The sequence below is a fragment of the Sinocyclocheilus anshuiensis genome, unplaced genomic scaffold (genome assembly GCF_001515605.1).
Source record: "Sinocyclocheilus anshuiensis isolate Anshui unplaced genomic scaffold, SAMN03320099.WGS_v1.1 scaffold2019, whole genome shotgun sequence".
NCBI classification, from domain to species: Eukaryota; Metazoa; Chordata; class Actinopteri; order Cypriniformes; family Cyprinidae; genus Sinocyclocheilus; species Sinocyclocheilus anshuiensis.
The window spans coordinates 11,877-26,222 of NW_015548326.1; the positions used below are offsets into that span (position 1 = coordinate 11,877).

The following is a 14,346-nucleotide window of genomic DNA, read 5'->3' on the forward strand; positions in this document are numbered from 1 at the left end:
CAAGCAATGGTGGAAACACATGTTTATGAATGGGCATTTGATTTACATTTGAGAGAAATTAAGATTGTAAACAAGGATACAAACTAGCCACTTTTCACTGAAAATTTCCATTGTAAATTCAAAATAGAAGCTAGTAATGGGCTTTTGGTCATTGACTTACAGAAAGTTTTCTGCGTGTTAAATGTTAGAGGCTACTAGAATTCAGGTTCGCCAACACTGATCTTGCATACCCCTCAGCAAATGTGCAGTTGCCACCTGGGGAAACCCTCAGATAGCAGGGATCCTGTCCCCTCACCCCCCCCCCCCGTGTTACTTGTTTTAGTACATCAAGTCAAACTAAATGAGAAATGTTGACTTGGCAACTGTCTGAAATTTTCTTAAAAACATATATATATATATGATTAGCTTGTTCAGGTGTGTTTGATTAGGGTTGAAGCAAAACTCTGCAGGGCTGCGGCTCTCCAGGACCGACGTGCGCCACACCTGCTATAGTTATCTGCATGTCTCATCCATGAGTGGGCCTATGCAATGATGGAGCCACTTTTCACTGAAAATTGCCGTTGTAAATTAAAAATAGGCCATCTGTGTAATTCAAGTAGATTCAATTATTTGAATACTCTTGCTACTTCATACTTCAATACAAAACAATGCTGAACTTTGACAAAAAAAAGAGATTTTTAAATGTTATAGTAATTTTATAATGTCTAAATATAAATCCATTAGCAAAACATGTGAAAAGAACAATATTACAGAGTGGAAATGGTAAAGGAAACAATAAATTATCCTCTGCTGCCATAGTGGCCATAGTGGGAATCATGACATTCATTTTAATAGTATTTGTTTTTCTGCCAGGTAAAATCTTGGCAGAAATCTTCATTGCATATTTATTCTACTGCAGAAGTAAAAATCTTAAGTAAAATTAAGTAAAAGTCTTTGTTTTTCACTTAATTGTTCATTGTTGATTTTACAGTATTTTGCATGAAGGAGAGGCTCCATCCACAACTATACTGTGAACTCACTAACCCAGCAGCCCATCCCCCTGAATAGTTTACATACATAAAACGAATGTTGTGAAACCTGTGGCAGAATGTCACATGACTTTACAGCTTGGGATCTTTTTCTGTGCACAGGTCAGCATGCACAATTTTACCAGTAAAACAAACACAACTTTGGGTACAATGATTATGTTTAAAATTAGGAAATAATTAAAAAGTTGACTCTAAATAAAAGACTCTGTATTGAATAAATAACTATTGTGAATGACATTGTTTATATCCCCAAAGCAAGTCAGTTAGCAAGTCAGTTAGACTAAAATGCAAACATGACTTCATGGAAAGCAAACCACTTCAGCTGCTTAGGGCTGAGGCCTCATCCACAGCTATACATTGAACTGAATGACCCTCTGGAGAGAGACCCATCCCCCCGTTACACGTATCACACAGACCTTGAGCTCAGAGAAAGATCACTAACTACAAAGCTCCTTCCAGTTAACATATACTGCGCAATTCAGCTTATTGTGCCAACATTTCCATAGACTGAAGAATTATAATGACATAAGGTATTTTACATTATAGATGGCAGGCAATTTACCTATTAAATTGATCTTAAAGAATTCACCCAAAATTGATGACTCAGGCCATCCAATATGTAGAGGAGTTTGTTTCTTCATTGGAACAGATTTGGAGAAATTTAGCATTACATCACTCGCTCGCCAATGGATCCTCTGCAGTGAATGGGTGCCGTCAGAATGAGAGTCTATACAGCTGATGAAAACATCACAATAATCCACACGACTCCAGTCTATTAATTAAGATCTTATGAAGTGAAAAGCTGCATGTTTGTAAGAAACAAATCCATCAAGGCATTATATTAAATCATCACTTCTGGCCAAAATACGAGTCCATAATCCACATAATGTTTCCTACAGTTGAAATGTCCATCTTCTGTTCTCCTCACATCAAAATCTACCGTCATATTTGTATAGAACTGTTTTCAGTTGTACTGTAAATGGTGCTTGATCTGTGCATATTTCTCTCCTGATTCAGATGAGACCATGGAGAACGTAATATTATAGATATAAAGGACTCATATTTTAGTATTTTATCAAATTCAATATTATTGCTGTGGTGCCACTAGCCAATTGTCAAAAAGGTAAAACTGAAACTGAACATTTAAAATTTGATTTAACAATATTTTTTGCTCAATTTAACAATAAGCTTTATTTATTTATATAGCCCATTTTCCACTGATGGAAAAATGTGTATCTTGTAAAAGGTGCACCGGATAAAGTTCTCAATTTTTGCATTTTCAAAATGTTAGCATGAAGAAAAGATCAGATTAAAGTGTGACTGAGCTTAATCTGTCCCCACTTCATTCCTGCTGTGCAAGTTTTTTAATTTTTACCTTTTATTTGAATTCATTTACTACTTAAAACTTTGCTCAATGTGCACATTTTAATTGCTATCAGTTTTCAAATGTTCAGAAAATATACTTTTTACAGCCAATAAAACACAAATGTATATTTTTTTGACAATGCACCTATTGTAAATAATGGAAAAGTTCTTACGCTTTTTATTATTACCAACATACAACAATTTATAGACAATATGTTAAGTCAACAATATCACAACATCCAAAATGGAAATAAGGTTAAGACAGAACACAGTCCTGCAATGATTTTTTGATGGTGAACATGTAAAATGTTCCAGTGGATCTTTATTTTGTGAGGCAGATCACTGTGCCTGACTCATGTGTGGGTCAACATGAACAGTCAGTTTGTCATCTTAACATCCAAGCCATGGATCTTGTCTTTGTGTTCTTGATACGAAAGATATTTTTCTGGCCATCTCACTGTTGTAGATTCTCTTACAGTTCTCGTAGCTCTTTCTCTCTCGCTTACGACAGGGTTTCTCATAGTATCTTCTACGCTTCACAGATTCAATTATTCCATCAGAAGACAGCACTCTGCAGAGAATAAGAGAGAGAAAGAGCATGTAACAACTACAATATCTGTAAATATGAAATATCATACTGTATTATTTGGTTACATGGTGAAAACAAGGCAGCCTTGCAAACCAAATCCAAGGTAAGACTTTTGATCATACGTTCAAGGCAAGCCTAGATTGCAAGAATACAACTCAACTGCACCCTCTAAAGAAACTTCTGCAATAACACATTTGTTTACATTGATGGTATTACTTTAATTTACCTAGGGCTGTTACTTTATGTAATTTTCATGCTTTATTTGGGCATTATTGATATTTAATTTAATATGTTAATATTACTTGTTTATTTGCACTATTATTTAACATTGGTTATCATCGGATCTCATGTTATGCTGCAAACATTTTGGCAATACAAACGCAGTTTTTTTTTCATGCTAAAAAAGCACACTAAAATTGTAATTATTAAAGACTTTCTTCAGGGTGATATTTTAAGCCGTATAAGAGGTCAGGCAAGGCATGCAGGGTTATTATAGTTAACTACAACAACAAAATAAAATAAAACAAATTTTAAATGTAAATGTTGCCTTGTATACATTAATCTGAATGAAGTTTCCGTATTTATTTATTTTTTTACATGTGTTTTACCTGTATTTTGAATTTTGTACTGCATTGGGTTGTGTTTTAGAGTTAACGGAAAATGTATTAATCCGTAAAATTAATGGATATTGTCCTGCCAGAAAATTACATTACATTACATCCAATTCATTATCCGTTTTTTTTAAACATTGTGTGTGTGTGTGTGTGTGTGTGTGTATCAGGGGCGTAGATTACACATTCAAAGAGACAGGATAGTCTGTGCATGATCTGATATTTTATTCGGACCCAGAATAAAGCGAGATGAACATCGCGGAGCGTTAAACACTCAGTGCAGTGTATGTTTCATTCATACTCGAAGCCGGAGGGCGCTCTCGCACAGAAAGTCGTATGAGGAAATTCCTAATATGAACAAAAGCGTCCAGCTATCGCTGCATGAAAACAGTTGTTTTCAGAAAAACAGAAACGTTTGGAAACATGAAGACATTAAACATACAATTACGACAATATTTCCTATATATATCGGTCAACTTTTAAATATTTTTTCATAATAACTAACCAAATTAAATGAAACGAAAAATTAAATGTAAAAATTATAACTGAAAATATGAAAAAAATTAATTCAAAATATTAATAAAAACTGTAAACGTATATAAAGGACACTAAAACAACACTACAGGCAACATTGGTCAACAAATACTTATATTTTACAGTGCATACAAATTTTTATTAACTAACGATTAACCTTCTAACTAATGACTTGTCTGTTAAGCATTATATAATATACTAATGTTCTTTATTAAAGTCATTATGTGTTAGCACACGGTCACATCGATTATTAGCGCCTACCTAAAGGATTTATAACGACATTTCTGCACAGATATCAAAGTCACCATACTTCTCATAAGTACCTGCTCAGCGCGCCATATGCCGCATCGACATTGCTGTTCTGGACCATGACAGTCCGAGCGACGAAGCGAAGGTGGCTCGCCATGTTTCACGGGTGGAAATCTTCTTCTTCTTCATTTTGTTCAATGGCCGTTCACTCCTTAGGAGTATTACCGCCACCTACTGTATATCTTGCGCACATGGGTGATGAATCTGTACTGAAGGGGAAAAAAATAAATAAACATTTTTGTAATGCCCCACCCACCCCAGAGGATCAGAGCCCAAGCTTCAGCTGGCGCTGGGTGTTCAGCTCCTCCAGCTTCCACACTGTGCTCCTCAACCTCCGAGATGGGCAGAAGCATCATGATCCTCATGCTCAAACACTAAATCCTGTGGTCTAGTCCTGTAAGCTCTAAAAATGTTAAAACCACCTTAAACATCTGACTATCACTCCAACCCTTTCCCAGAAGGTCCACGGGTGGAAATGCGATCCGTTGCGCAGCCAGTTCTCCAGTTCCTGAAAGTGAGCGTTCGAACTCTAGGTGGCGCCAAATAGATTTAAAGGGGTCATATGATGCTGCTAAAAATAACATTATTTTGTGTATTTGGTGTAATGAAATTTGTTTATGCGGTTTAAGGTTAAAAAAACACATTATTTTCCACATGCTGTACATTATTGTTGCTCCTCTATGCCCCGCCTTTCTGAAACGCGTCGATTTTTACAAAGCTCATCGGTCTGAAAAGCGAGGTGTGCTCTGATTGGCCAGCTATCCAGTGCGTTGTAATTGACCGAATACCTCAAGCGTGTGACGGAAATCTTACGCCCCTTACCATATTGTGAGGATAAATTGAAATCGCATCATATGACCCCTTTAAAAAATTAACGGTTGCGCTTCTTGGACGACGATGCCGACTCTGTGTTTTAGCGGCTCTCAGTCTCACCTGACAGGAATTAATTCAGGTAAATAAGATTAATATATGTTTATACCTTTATTGATTATAGCTTCATTCATATACAACAACAAGACATGGTGGAACCTAACAGAATGAAAATAAAGAGCTAAAATTAGCTCTATCGCTCAGTGAGAGATTAGGCTAGGACAGGGCTGTCCAAACTCGGTCCTGGAGGGCCGGTGTCCTGCAGAGTTTAGCTCCAACTTGCCTCAACATACCTGACTGGAAGTTTCTATGCCTAAGTGCTTGATTAGCTGGTTCAGGTGTGTTTAATTAGGGTTGGAGCCAGGGGCGTGTCTAGAGCATTTTAAATGGGGGGGCCAGTCGGGGCCACTGGCTCAAAAGAGAGTGGCCGGGGGGAGAGATTCGTCCTCGCGCACATGGATTGCGTAACATTATGCGCTCTCGACATTGTCATTAAGATCACACTATAGAAACCGCCTAAAATTAGAAATTTACTAAAAACAAGCCTATGGCAAGACATCTGGTAGGGGGGACACCTGGTGTGGCCAGCCAAATTTCAGGGGGGGGCTGGTGCCACCCCTGGCCACCACGTAGACACGCCCCTGGTTGGAGCTAAACTCTGCAGGACACCGGCCCTCCAGGACCGAGTTTGGACAGCCCTGGGCTAGGAGATGAGGGGCCATCTTGATGTTAATTATGATATTTTTTAACATCTTTCGAATTTTATCATCACATTTTCTGTAAATTCTTACCTGGAAGATGACTAGCAGGATGAAAAGTTCAGACACATAGCAAAAACCTATGAAATGATTACCTGCAATATTCTCAGGGAATTTGTTGATTAGAGAAAAAATTAAGTAATAGAGTGTTTCTTAATAAAATGCTGTTTTCCATTTTAGAAGTTAGACGTACTTAAGACAACACATACAGAATTTTAACTAAGCCCATTAGGCCCATTGAACTTCTGTTATGTTTTGTGAAATGAAAGGTTCTTCAGTTTGTTACGGCATAGGCTATGCATTTAGGTCATCAGTGGTTGTTATCACAGATGAACAGACTTAGTCTCCAAATAAATGCCTTTTTATGTAGACATATTCCCCCTCCTTTCACTGTCTTTCCCATACATGAATTCCTCATCCTCATCGTCTCCCGGATAATGGGGTCAGTAGTAGGTGAGTGTGGGATCAGGATTGTTTTCTCATTCAAATTCAAGTAGCTTTATTGACTCGATCACTTCAAAGAAAAGCTTGCTGATGTGCTTTTAGGGGAAGCATTCAAAATGAGGGCAAGAAAACAGCTTGAACTTTTGCCACTGTCTCCATTCTGGCTGAAAATATACAGTTTTGTTCTTTCTCTCTCACTCGTCTTCCCTTTGCGCTTTTCCTCTGTTCCATTTCCAGGGATATCATTTCTTATCCAGACTTGTTGAAATGTTTTTGGTAGAAGGGGTGGGATCGGGGGTAAAGGGAGAAAAAAGGGACGGGTGGGGAGCAACTCAGGAATCGGCAGGTAATTACCTCTGAGCATTTGGAGAAGAGGATGTGGTTTCAGTTTACACGGCCTCATTCTTTCTCTCCTCCCTGGCTCCCTTTTGGCCACTCAAACACTCCATTTGCTTCTCGTCTCCTCGCTGCTTCTTTCACACCATTTGTATGAGGAATGTGGAGACGTGTACGAAAGGAACAAAAACGAAACGAAGGGAAGCAGATAGAGCAAAGTGAGTGTGAGTGAGTGGGTTTGGAGAGAATGAATGGAACTGATTAAAGAAAATTCATTTAAATGCGTCATCATTTATTAAGGTCTGAGCCGGTGGCAAAATTCATGTGAAAAAAAAAAAAAAAGATTCTAGGGTCTGATGTTTTCTTCTGGTATATCTGTGTAAAATGGATGAAAACCAGTGCTGTCTTCTGTTAACATAAAGCATTTTAAGATTAAGCTCTTTAGTTCCAGATGAACAGATAGTGAACATAAGAACTTTATAACATTAATTTTACAGCACACCCGATATAGAATCAGATGCTTTTTCAGCTGCACAAATTTGCCTCTGCATAACTTTTGTAGAAAAGGGCAAATTTCATATAATCAAACAGAAATATTATTTTAGAGATAATAATTATTATTTTAAGATTTTTATTTTACATTCTAAAAATCATTATACATTTTACTTACTTTCTATATATATATATATATTTTTTTTACTATATTTTACTATTATAAATATTGTTTTATCCTACTTTTTTATTTATTTTAAATATGGTCTGAACAAAAAGTGATTTAAATTGGTTTTGAAACATAAAGTCCCTCAAAACTTTAGAGGAGGTGTAAATGCTAATTCAAAGCCAGAGTCTTGTTAGGACAGACAGGTCTACAGCAGCTCTCAGCAAGAGACAGAAGAGAGCCGAGATTTGAAGCTGTGATATGATTGACTGACAATGGCTGACTGTTGTGGTCTGAATACTAACAAAGCTCAGCATGAGATGTTTTTGTTGGCAGGTTTGTATGAGAGAAAGGGAGTAATATGGAGGTTTCCATGTATTTTGCACCAATTCAATTTTTAAGCAAAAGCTCCTTGTTTGACAAAATCTCCAAAAAAACAATGGAATGCTTTCGAATTTAGTATGACTGACAACTAAATGTAACTAAAAGTAAAAAAAAAAAAAAAAAAGTGAGAATCCCTGGAGGTGTGATGCATGATCCATGAACAAGGAATCTGGAATCATGCTGCAAGTTGCTTTGGATAAAAGTGTCTGCTAAATGACAAATACCAAGTATTAAGATGCAGCTAAAGGAATCAGCCGTATATGACCCGATCGCTGAAGCCAAATGGTGGGGCAAATAAGGGTCTTGTTGAATCTTTACTGGAAGCACATGGCGCGCGAGCAGCGGTCGCCCAATGAAACGCGGCACAGGCGCAAACGCTCCGGATTGGCCGAGAACTCAGCGCACATTCTTAGGCTGATCTGAGAGAAAGAAAGACTGCTTAACACCGGCGGATGAGAGGAGAAGAGCGGTCCGAAACAACTGTCTGAAAGGAAAGATACGAAGAAACATGGAGTCAAACACGGAGCGAACGTTTGCTGACTTTTCTGGATCATGGAAAATGAAAACTTCCGAAAATTTCGAGGAACTTTTAAAAGCTCTCGGTGAGTTTTCAAGATTCGTCATTATTAGAACAGTTTTATCTAAGATAATTCAAAAACTTTTTTTAAATGTGACCTTTGTATTCGTATTAGTTTATGTTTTTTAATTAAAATTAATTACAAGTTATTCTGATATTTTGTGGTGCTTAAAAATGCCTCGGTAGCCTACTAGTGTAACTTCCTTTAAATTGAAAAAAAAAATCTAATTAAAGGCCTAAGTAATTTAGTATACATATTTTGTATTATTACCTCTTTAAAAAGAAATAAAATAAGCAATAATGCTATTTTGTTTTACAATATAAAATTAGCAATTTTGTTATCATCTGACAAGAGAACTATAAACCAAAAGAAACCCGTGCATGACTGCATGTCAGTCATTACATGTTTTTATTTTTTATTTTTTATTATATTTTGTTCAGGTCAAATTGAGACTCATTTGACCATGAGCACAATGAATGGAAAGCTGAAAAATGTTCTGCTTCACTTCCTCACGGGATTGTGATTAGGCTCACAAACCCTTATACGGGGCCCCTCAGCCAGCCGTTTGGCTCTGTAGACACACCGTCCCTCGACCCCAATTATTAATTCAAAGGGGAGTTCACTTAGACCAAGTACACAGTTGCCCCTAAATGAAATAAAAGCAAGAATGAATCCACTGTCTTGACTCAGTATTTAAAAGGTATAGATTTCCTTGGTGTAAACTAAAAATGGGGTACCTGATTTTAATTGCATTAAATATGTGACCCCTGTTTAGACTGTACAACATTCCAGTGCAGATTGGACACGGTTGGACAGGAAAGGACAGGAAATTGGCCATAGAAAAAATCTTTTATTTCTGATTATGATAAATGGCCTTTTAATTTCTTAGCACATTTGTGTGTGTGTGTGTGTGTGTGTGTGTGTTTGCTTGTTTGTTCTACAGGCGTAAATGTCTTTTTGCGGAAGATTGCAGTTGCAGCAGCTTCCAAACCAGCTGTTGAGATTACACAGCAGGGAGAAAGTCTCTCCATTCAGACCTCCACTAGTGTGCGGACCACTCATGTGTCCTTCACGGTGGGCGAGTCCTTCAACGAGACTTCAGTGGATGGACGCCCATGCACAGTAATGCCACACATCTCAGCACATTATATTTTTCTCTCTGTTAACTGCTACACAAAATCATATTTCATAAGATTTACTATTAGAAAATATCAATGTATGAAATCTATTATTGTTTATATTTTCTAATACTAAACATTATATGTTAATATCTAACTTTATTTGATGGGGAAGTTCACTTTTATCTATACGCACAAACACAATGATGTATGATTTCAACAAACTTTGAGACCCTTTAAAGATATTTTAAATTAATATCTCAGCTTTTTGCCCTTTTCTAACAATTTCTCGTCAGAGTTTTCCAAAATGGGAGACAGACCGTAAAATCACTTGTGAGCAGACACTGCAGAAGGGGGAGGGGCCTGAGACATCATGGACACGTGAACTGACCAATGATGGCCAGATGATTCTCGTAAGTGCACCACTTATTTGAAAAATAACGTTAATATTTTCAACTGAATTATGCCACTAGCATATAATATAGATTACTACCAGCCTACTCTAATGAGCATCTTAAAAGCTCAACACCTTACAATAATAGATTGTTGTTCACTCCTCACCATTATAGTTCACATTATTATAGAAGTCACACTCTTCCCATTTAGGCCACGTACAGTAAACAGGCTCCTCAATGTCTGTGTTTTTTTGTTCTTGATATTTTGAAACTTTCAGTTAGTTAAATCAGTGTTCCATGGTTGGAAATTAAAAAGAGCATTCTTTGAATTCAGAGAACAAGATCCAATATCTTTTGTTATGTTTAAGCCCGTCGGATAAGGATCTTAAATTGTTCAAGCAGTTGGATGGTGGTTTTTTAACATCTCTGATGTTTATCTTCCAGACCATGAGAGCCGGAGATGTCGTCTGCACCCGTGTGTATGAACGAGACTGAAGGATCCTTAGATTTCAGTTCATTTATTCCATTCCATCTCAACCATGTCCACAATATGCTAAAATGCAAGTTTATCATTGTGCAAACCTGTTCCTTCCACGTTTTTTATGTGTGACATGTGCTAAGTTTGTGTGCCAGAGAAGGAGAGATGTTTGAAGGGTCAGAGGTGGTACTTGTATAAAGATGGTAGCGAGTTTGCATTGTTCTTTTTGGTGCATTAGCTGAGAAGTGTATTTATTATTGGTGTTTGTGCATTTTATGTTGCAGTTTTATGTACATGCCACATTGTGTCTTATCAATCAAAAATGTTTTTGGCAATAAACCTTTATACATATAAACCCCCAACAATCTCATGACTAATTTACTGTTTTCTTCTTGCCTGGATTTAGAAATGTCTTTGACACTGACCTTGGTTGCACTTTTACACTTATTTTCTGTCTCATTACTTTTCTTCAAAGTGCTCTTTTTATCTGTTCTTGCTTTCTGTCTCCTGATCCAACCACTTACAGTGTTTTGAACAACACTATAAATTTGTATGTTATGAGTGTACATCAGTTGTTGAATTATTTCCTGCCAAAGAGTAATGGGGGAATGAGGGAGGGGTATGGAAAGAGTGAGCAAACGTTAGAAAATAAAAATAATTTCATGTTTTTAAGGTTATATTCCCTCTGTTCTCTCTCCCATCTGTAGCTAGTTACTGCATGAGGTCAGAGAGAATGTCTGTCATTTCTCTTTCTTTTTGTCTTTCTGCAGCCAGATTCATGATCCAAACTGTTGCTTTATTCTAAATCTAGGGCACAGTAAATGATGCAAAAAGCTGCTGATGAAAAGCTAAATTAAATTAAAACTCTTTCTTCCACTCTTCGTATCTTTCCTTTTTCTACAGACACACATTTATTTAACAGCATTCAGAGACTACTGTTTTTTTCAGTCTGGTGCCGATGATGAATTTTCCAGGTTCCAGACCGCAGAGCTCACAGTGGACTTATTCAAGATTGCACATAATTTCAGTCTGCATGCTGTGTTGCGTATGTGTTTTCTACAATTCTCAACGGTCCTGTTAAAAGTTTTAAGCTCATATAACCCATGATGTCTTAAAAGTGTATATGTGCCGCAGTGTACTGAGGTTGCCGTTAAATTCTGGAAGAGGTTGAAAAAATCCATAAACCCTGCTTAACATCAGAGGCATTGACTGTATTTTTGTGGTTTTGCTAAAGCAAGAATCACTGCAAGAATCATTGCAACCACCTACAACCACCCAAAGTACCCTAGAAACCACCTGGCAATGCCATAACAACTACCAAGAACACCCTAACAACCACTTAGCTATGTCATAGAAACCAGAAACCACCTACCTTTGTCCTAGAAACCACCTAGAACACCTAGCAACCACCCAGAACTCTGTAACAACTATCTAGCAATCTAGCATTACTGTGCATGGGCGTCCATCCACTGTAGTCTCGTTGAAGGACTCGCCCACCGTGAAGGACACATAAGTGGTCAATACACTAGTGGAGGTCTGAATGGAGAGACTTTCCCCCTGCTGTGTAATCTCAACAGCTGGTTTGGAAGCTGCTGCAACTGCAATCTTCCTCAGAAAGACATGTACACCTGCAGAAAACACACACACACACACACACACACACACACACAAATGTGCTAAGAAATTAAAAGGCCATTTATCATAATCAGAAATAAAAGATTTTTCCTATGGTCAATTTCATGTCCTTTCTTGTCCAACTATGTCCAATCTGCACTGGAATGTTGTACAGTTTAAACAGGGGTCACATATTTCTAGCAATGCCTAGAAAGCACCTTGCAATGTCCTATCCATAACCTCCTAACAACCACCTAGCAACCCTTCCAAAACTCCATAATGAATCCCCAAGCAAACACCTAGCAATGCCCTGGCAACCATCTAAAAACCACCCAAAAAGCATTTAAACAATAAATACCATTTTATGGCTCTTTAATGTCATGACAGATCGCTGTAGCACCTCAGTTCAAGAGGTACGTGAACCGATCGTCTCTTACTCTTTACTAGTTATAGCATGAAATAAACATGAATGAACATCAGAAGGTATCTCGTTTCAACCGTGGAAAGACCATTTTTCAAGTACAAGTCCACCGACTTTAATCTACTCTCTAATCTACAAAATGGCAGATTCGCTGTAATGATTGGTCAGATCGCCTGTCAATTAAACTCCCAGCAAAGAGTCAATTCCCTTACATCCATGCAGAACTCCCTAGTGACGTGACATGTGGCCAAGTATGGTGACCCATACTCGGAATTAATGCACACACACAGCATCCAAAGTGCACACACACAGCAGTGAAGACACACCCGGAGCAGTGGGCAGCCATTTTTTGCTGCGGCGCCCGGGGAGCAGTTGGGGGTTCAGTGCCTTGCTCAAGGGCACCTCAGTCATGGTATTGAAGGTGGGAGAGAGCGCACATGTGAAGTGTACATTCACTGCCCCCACCTACAATCTCTGCTGGTACGGGACTCGAACCCGCAACCTTTGGGTTACGAGTCCGACTCTCTAACCATTAGGCCACGACTTCCCCAAGTCATAGTAGTAACCACCTAGCAATGCCCTAGCAACCACCCAGAACACCCTCACAAGTCACAACCACCTAGCAACACCCTAGCACTGTGGCGGCAAGTTTTGCATAGGCTAGGCATAACGTTTTCTTCAGAAATTGCACATTTGCACTGCATTAACTTCTATTTGTTCCATCTGTCTGTCTAGGCTTCTTGACTCACTTTACAATTCCAAGTGAACACCAAAATGCTTTGAGACATGGATTCACATCCGCTGCAACGCCTGGCGTGTTCACTGCGCACCTCGTTAACAAGATTAATATTATAAGCACTCTAGAACAAGGTCATCAACTCTTCACCATGTATTTAACTCTGGCCTTGTGTGGTTTAAGCCCATTGTGGTGGTACGCACTAAATGAGGCCCAGACCTTGATTTCTCCTCTTCTTTAATTTAAACCATACCGCTGAGAAACAGCGGCAAAACCCACAAGCCCACAAGGTCCACTGAAGCTCCCTCCATCCCTGCTGGTTGCCTTGGCAATTCACCAGTGTAGGCTTCATGTCAGCTCATTCCACAGACGGTGATGTCATGGGGCCATGCATGCTTGATTGGCTGAGGAATGTTGTGGTTTCAAAAGGAAGCACAGACACACCCACTTAAGAGAAGAGAAAAAGAGGTTTTAAAGGAAAGATGGTTTAGGGTATTAATAGTGACAAATCTTTGTCACTTTAGCATAACCTTACTCTGAACTCACAGATAAAGAACATATTGTTTCTCTATGAATGGTTCATTAAAGGTCCCATTCCTGTTTACCATCGCAATGTCATGCTCACTGATTAATGTATTGCATTTGAACTTCACTGGAAGCTTGCACACCAAGATTAGAGCATAAAATAATGCTATCCAGGAACCATGCTGTTTCAAGGTCAATTTGTGGAGTGTTCAGTTTCTTGGTTTCCATTCAGTATGTGTGAATTTTATCCACATCTGGTCAAGACTGAAGTCAAAGTGCTGCATTGATTGTTTTTTTTTGGAACACTTTATATACTGGCAGTAGCAGCAGAAACTTTATTATCAAAGAAAGCAACCTGAATGTCTGCAGTCAGAGGTCAAACATTCAATAACATAAAGTGAATATCTAAGAAATTGAAATTGGACTTACAGCAAAATGAGAGAGCATGAAGAAGGGTGATTGTGTGTGTGCGTGGACCAGGGGAGTAGAGGTATATTTTGTGTTTTGAGGTATCATATGACTGACTTTCTGCCCTCCTGTCACCCATGTGAACTCAACATGACTTAAGAATTGCAAGCCTTCAGCAATCTTCCCC

The 14,346-nt window shown here is 38.3% G+C and overlaps 2 protein-coding genes across 2 annotated transcripts; one reads left to right on the forward strand and one right to left on the reverse strand.

Annotated features, from left to right (window-relative positions):
* Window positions 1-2,223: 2,223 nt before the first annotated feature.
* Window positions 2,224-4,633, reverse strand: LOC107656470 (28S ribosomal protein S21, mitochondrial-like). Its single transcript, XM_016444343.1, has 2 exons — window positions 4,451-4,633; window positions 2,224-2,964 (listed from the first exon to the last, which is right to left on the reverse strand). Exons 1-2 carry the CDS (start codon window positions 4,531-4,533, stop codon window positions 2,784-2,786), a joined length of 264 nt encoding a protein of 87 aa, XP_016299829.1. The 5' UTR covers window positions 4,534-4,633; the 3' UTR covers window positions 2,224-2,783.
* A 3,603-nt stretch (window positions 4,634-8,236) lies between these two features.
* Window positions 8,237-10,811, forward strand: LOC107656471 (cellular retinoic acid-binding protein 2-like). The gene is made up of 4 exons (XM_016444344.1): window positions 8,237-8,488; window positions 9,408-9,586; window positions 9,879-9,995; window positions 10,422-10,811. The coding sequence occupies exons 1-4, from the start codon at window positions 8,395-8,397 to the stop codon at window positions 10,470-10,472; spliced, it is 441 nt and encodes a 146-aa protein (XP_016299830.1). The 5' UTR covers window positions 8,237-8,394; the 3' UTR covers window positions 10,473-10,811.
* Window positions 10,812-14,346: the final 3,535 nt, after the last annotated feature.

Excerpts from the sequence above, each read along its gene's own strand:
- LOC107656470 (XM_016444343.1), bottom strand. The coding sequence starts at position 4,533 with ATGGCGAGCCACCTTCGCTTCGTCGCTCGGACTGTCATGGTCCAGAAC. Across the intron at positions 2,965-4,450 it reads GCATATGGCGCGCTGAGCAG|AGTGCTGTCTTCTGATGGAA; the intron begins GTACTTATGAGA and ends TATTCTCTGCAG.
- LOC107656471 (XM_016444344.1), top strand. The coding sequence starts at position 8,395 with ATGGAGTCAAACACGGAGCGAACGTTTGCTGACTTTTCTGGATCATGG. Across the intron at positions 8,489-9,407 it reads GGAACTTTTAAAAGCTCTCG|GCGTAAATGTCTTTTTGCGG; the intron begins GTGAGTTTTCAA and ends TTTGTTCTACAG. Across the intron at positions 9,996-10,421 it reads ATGATGGCCAGATGATTCTC|ACCATGAGAGCCGGAGATGT; the intron begins GTAAGTGCACCA and ends TTTATCTTCCAG.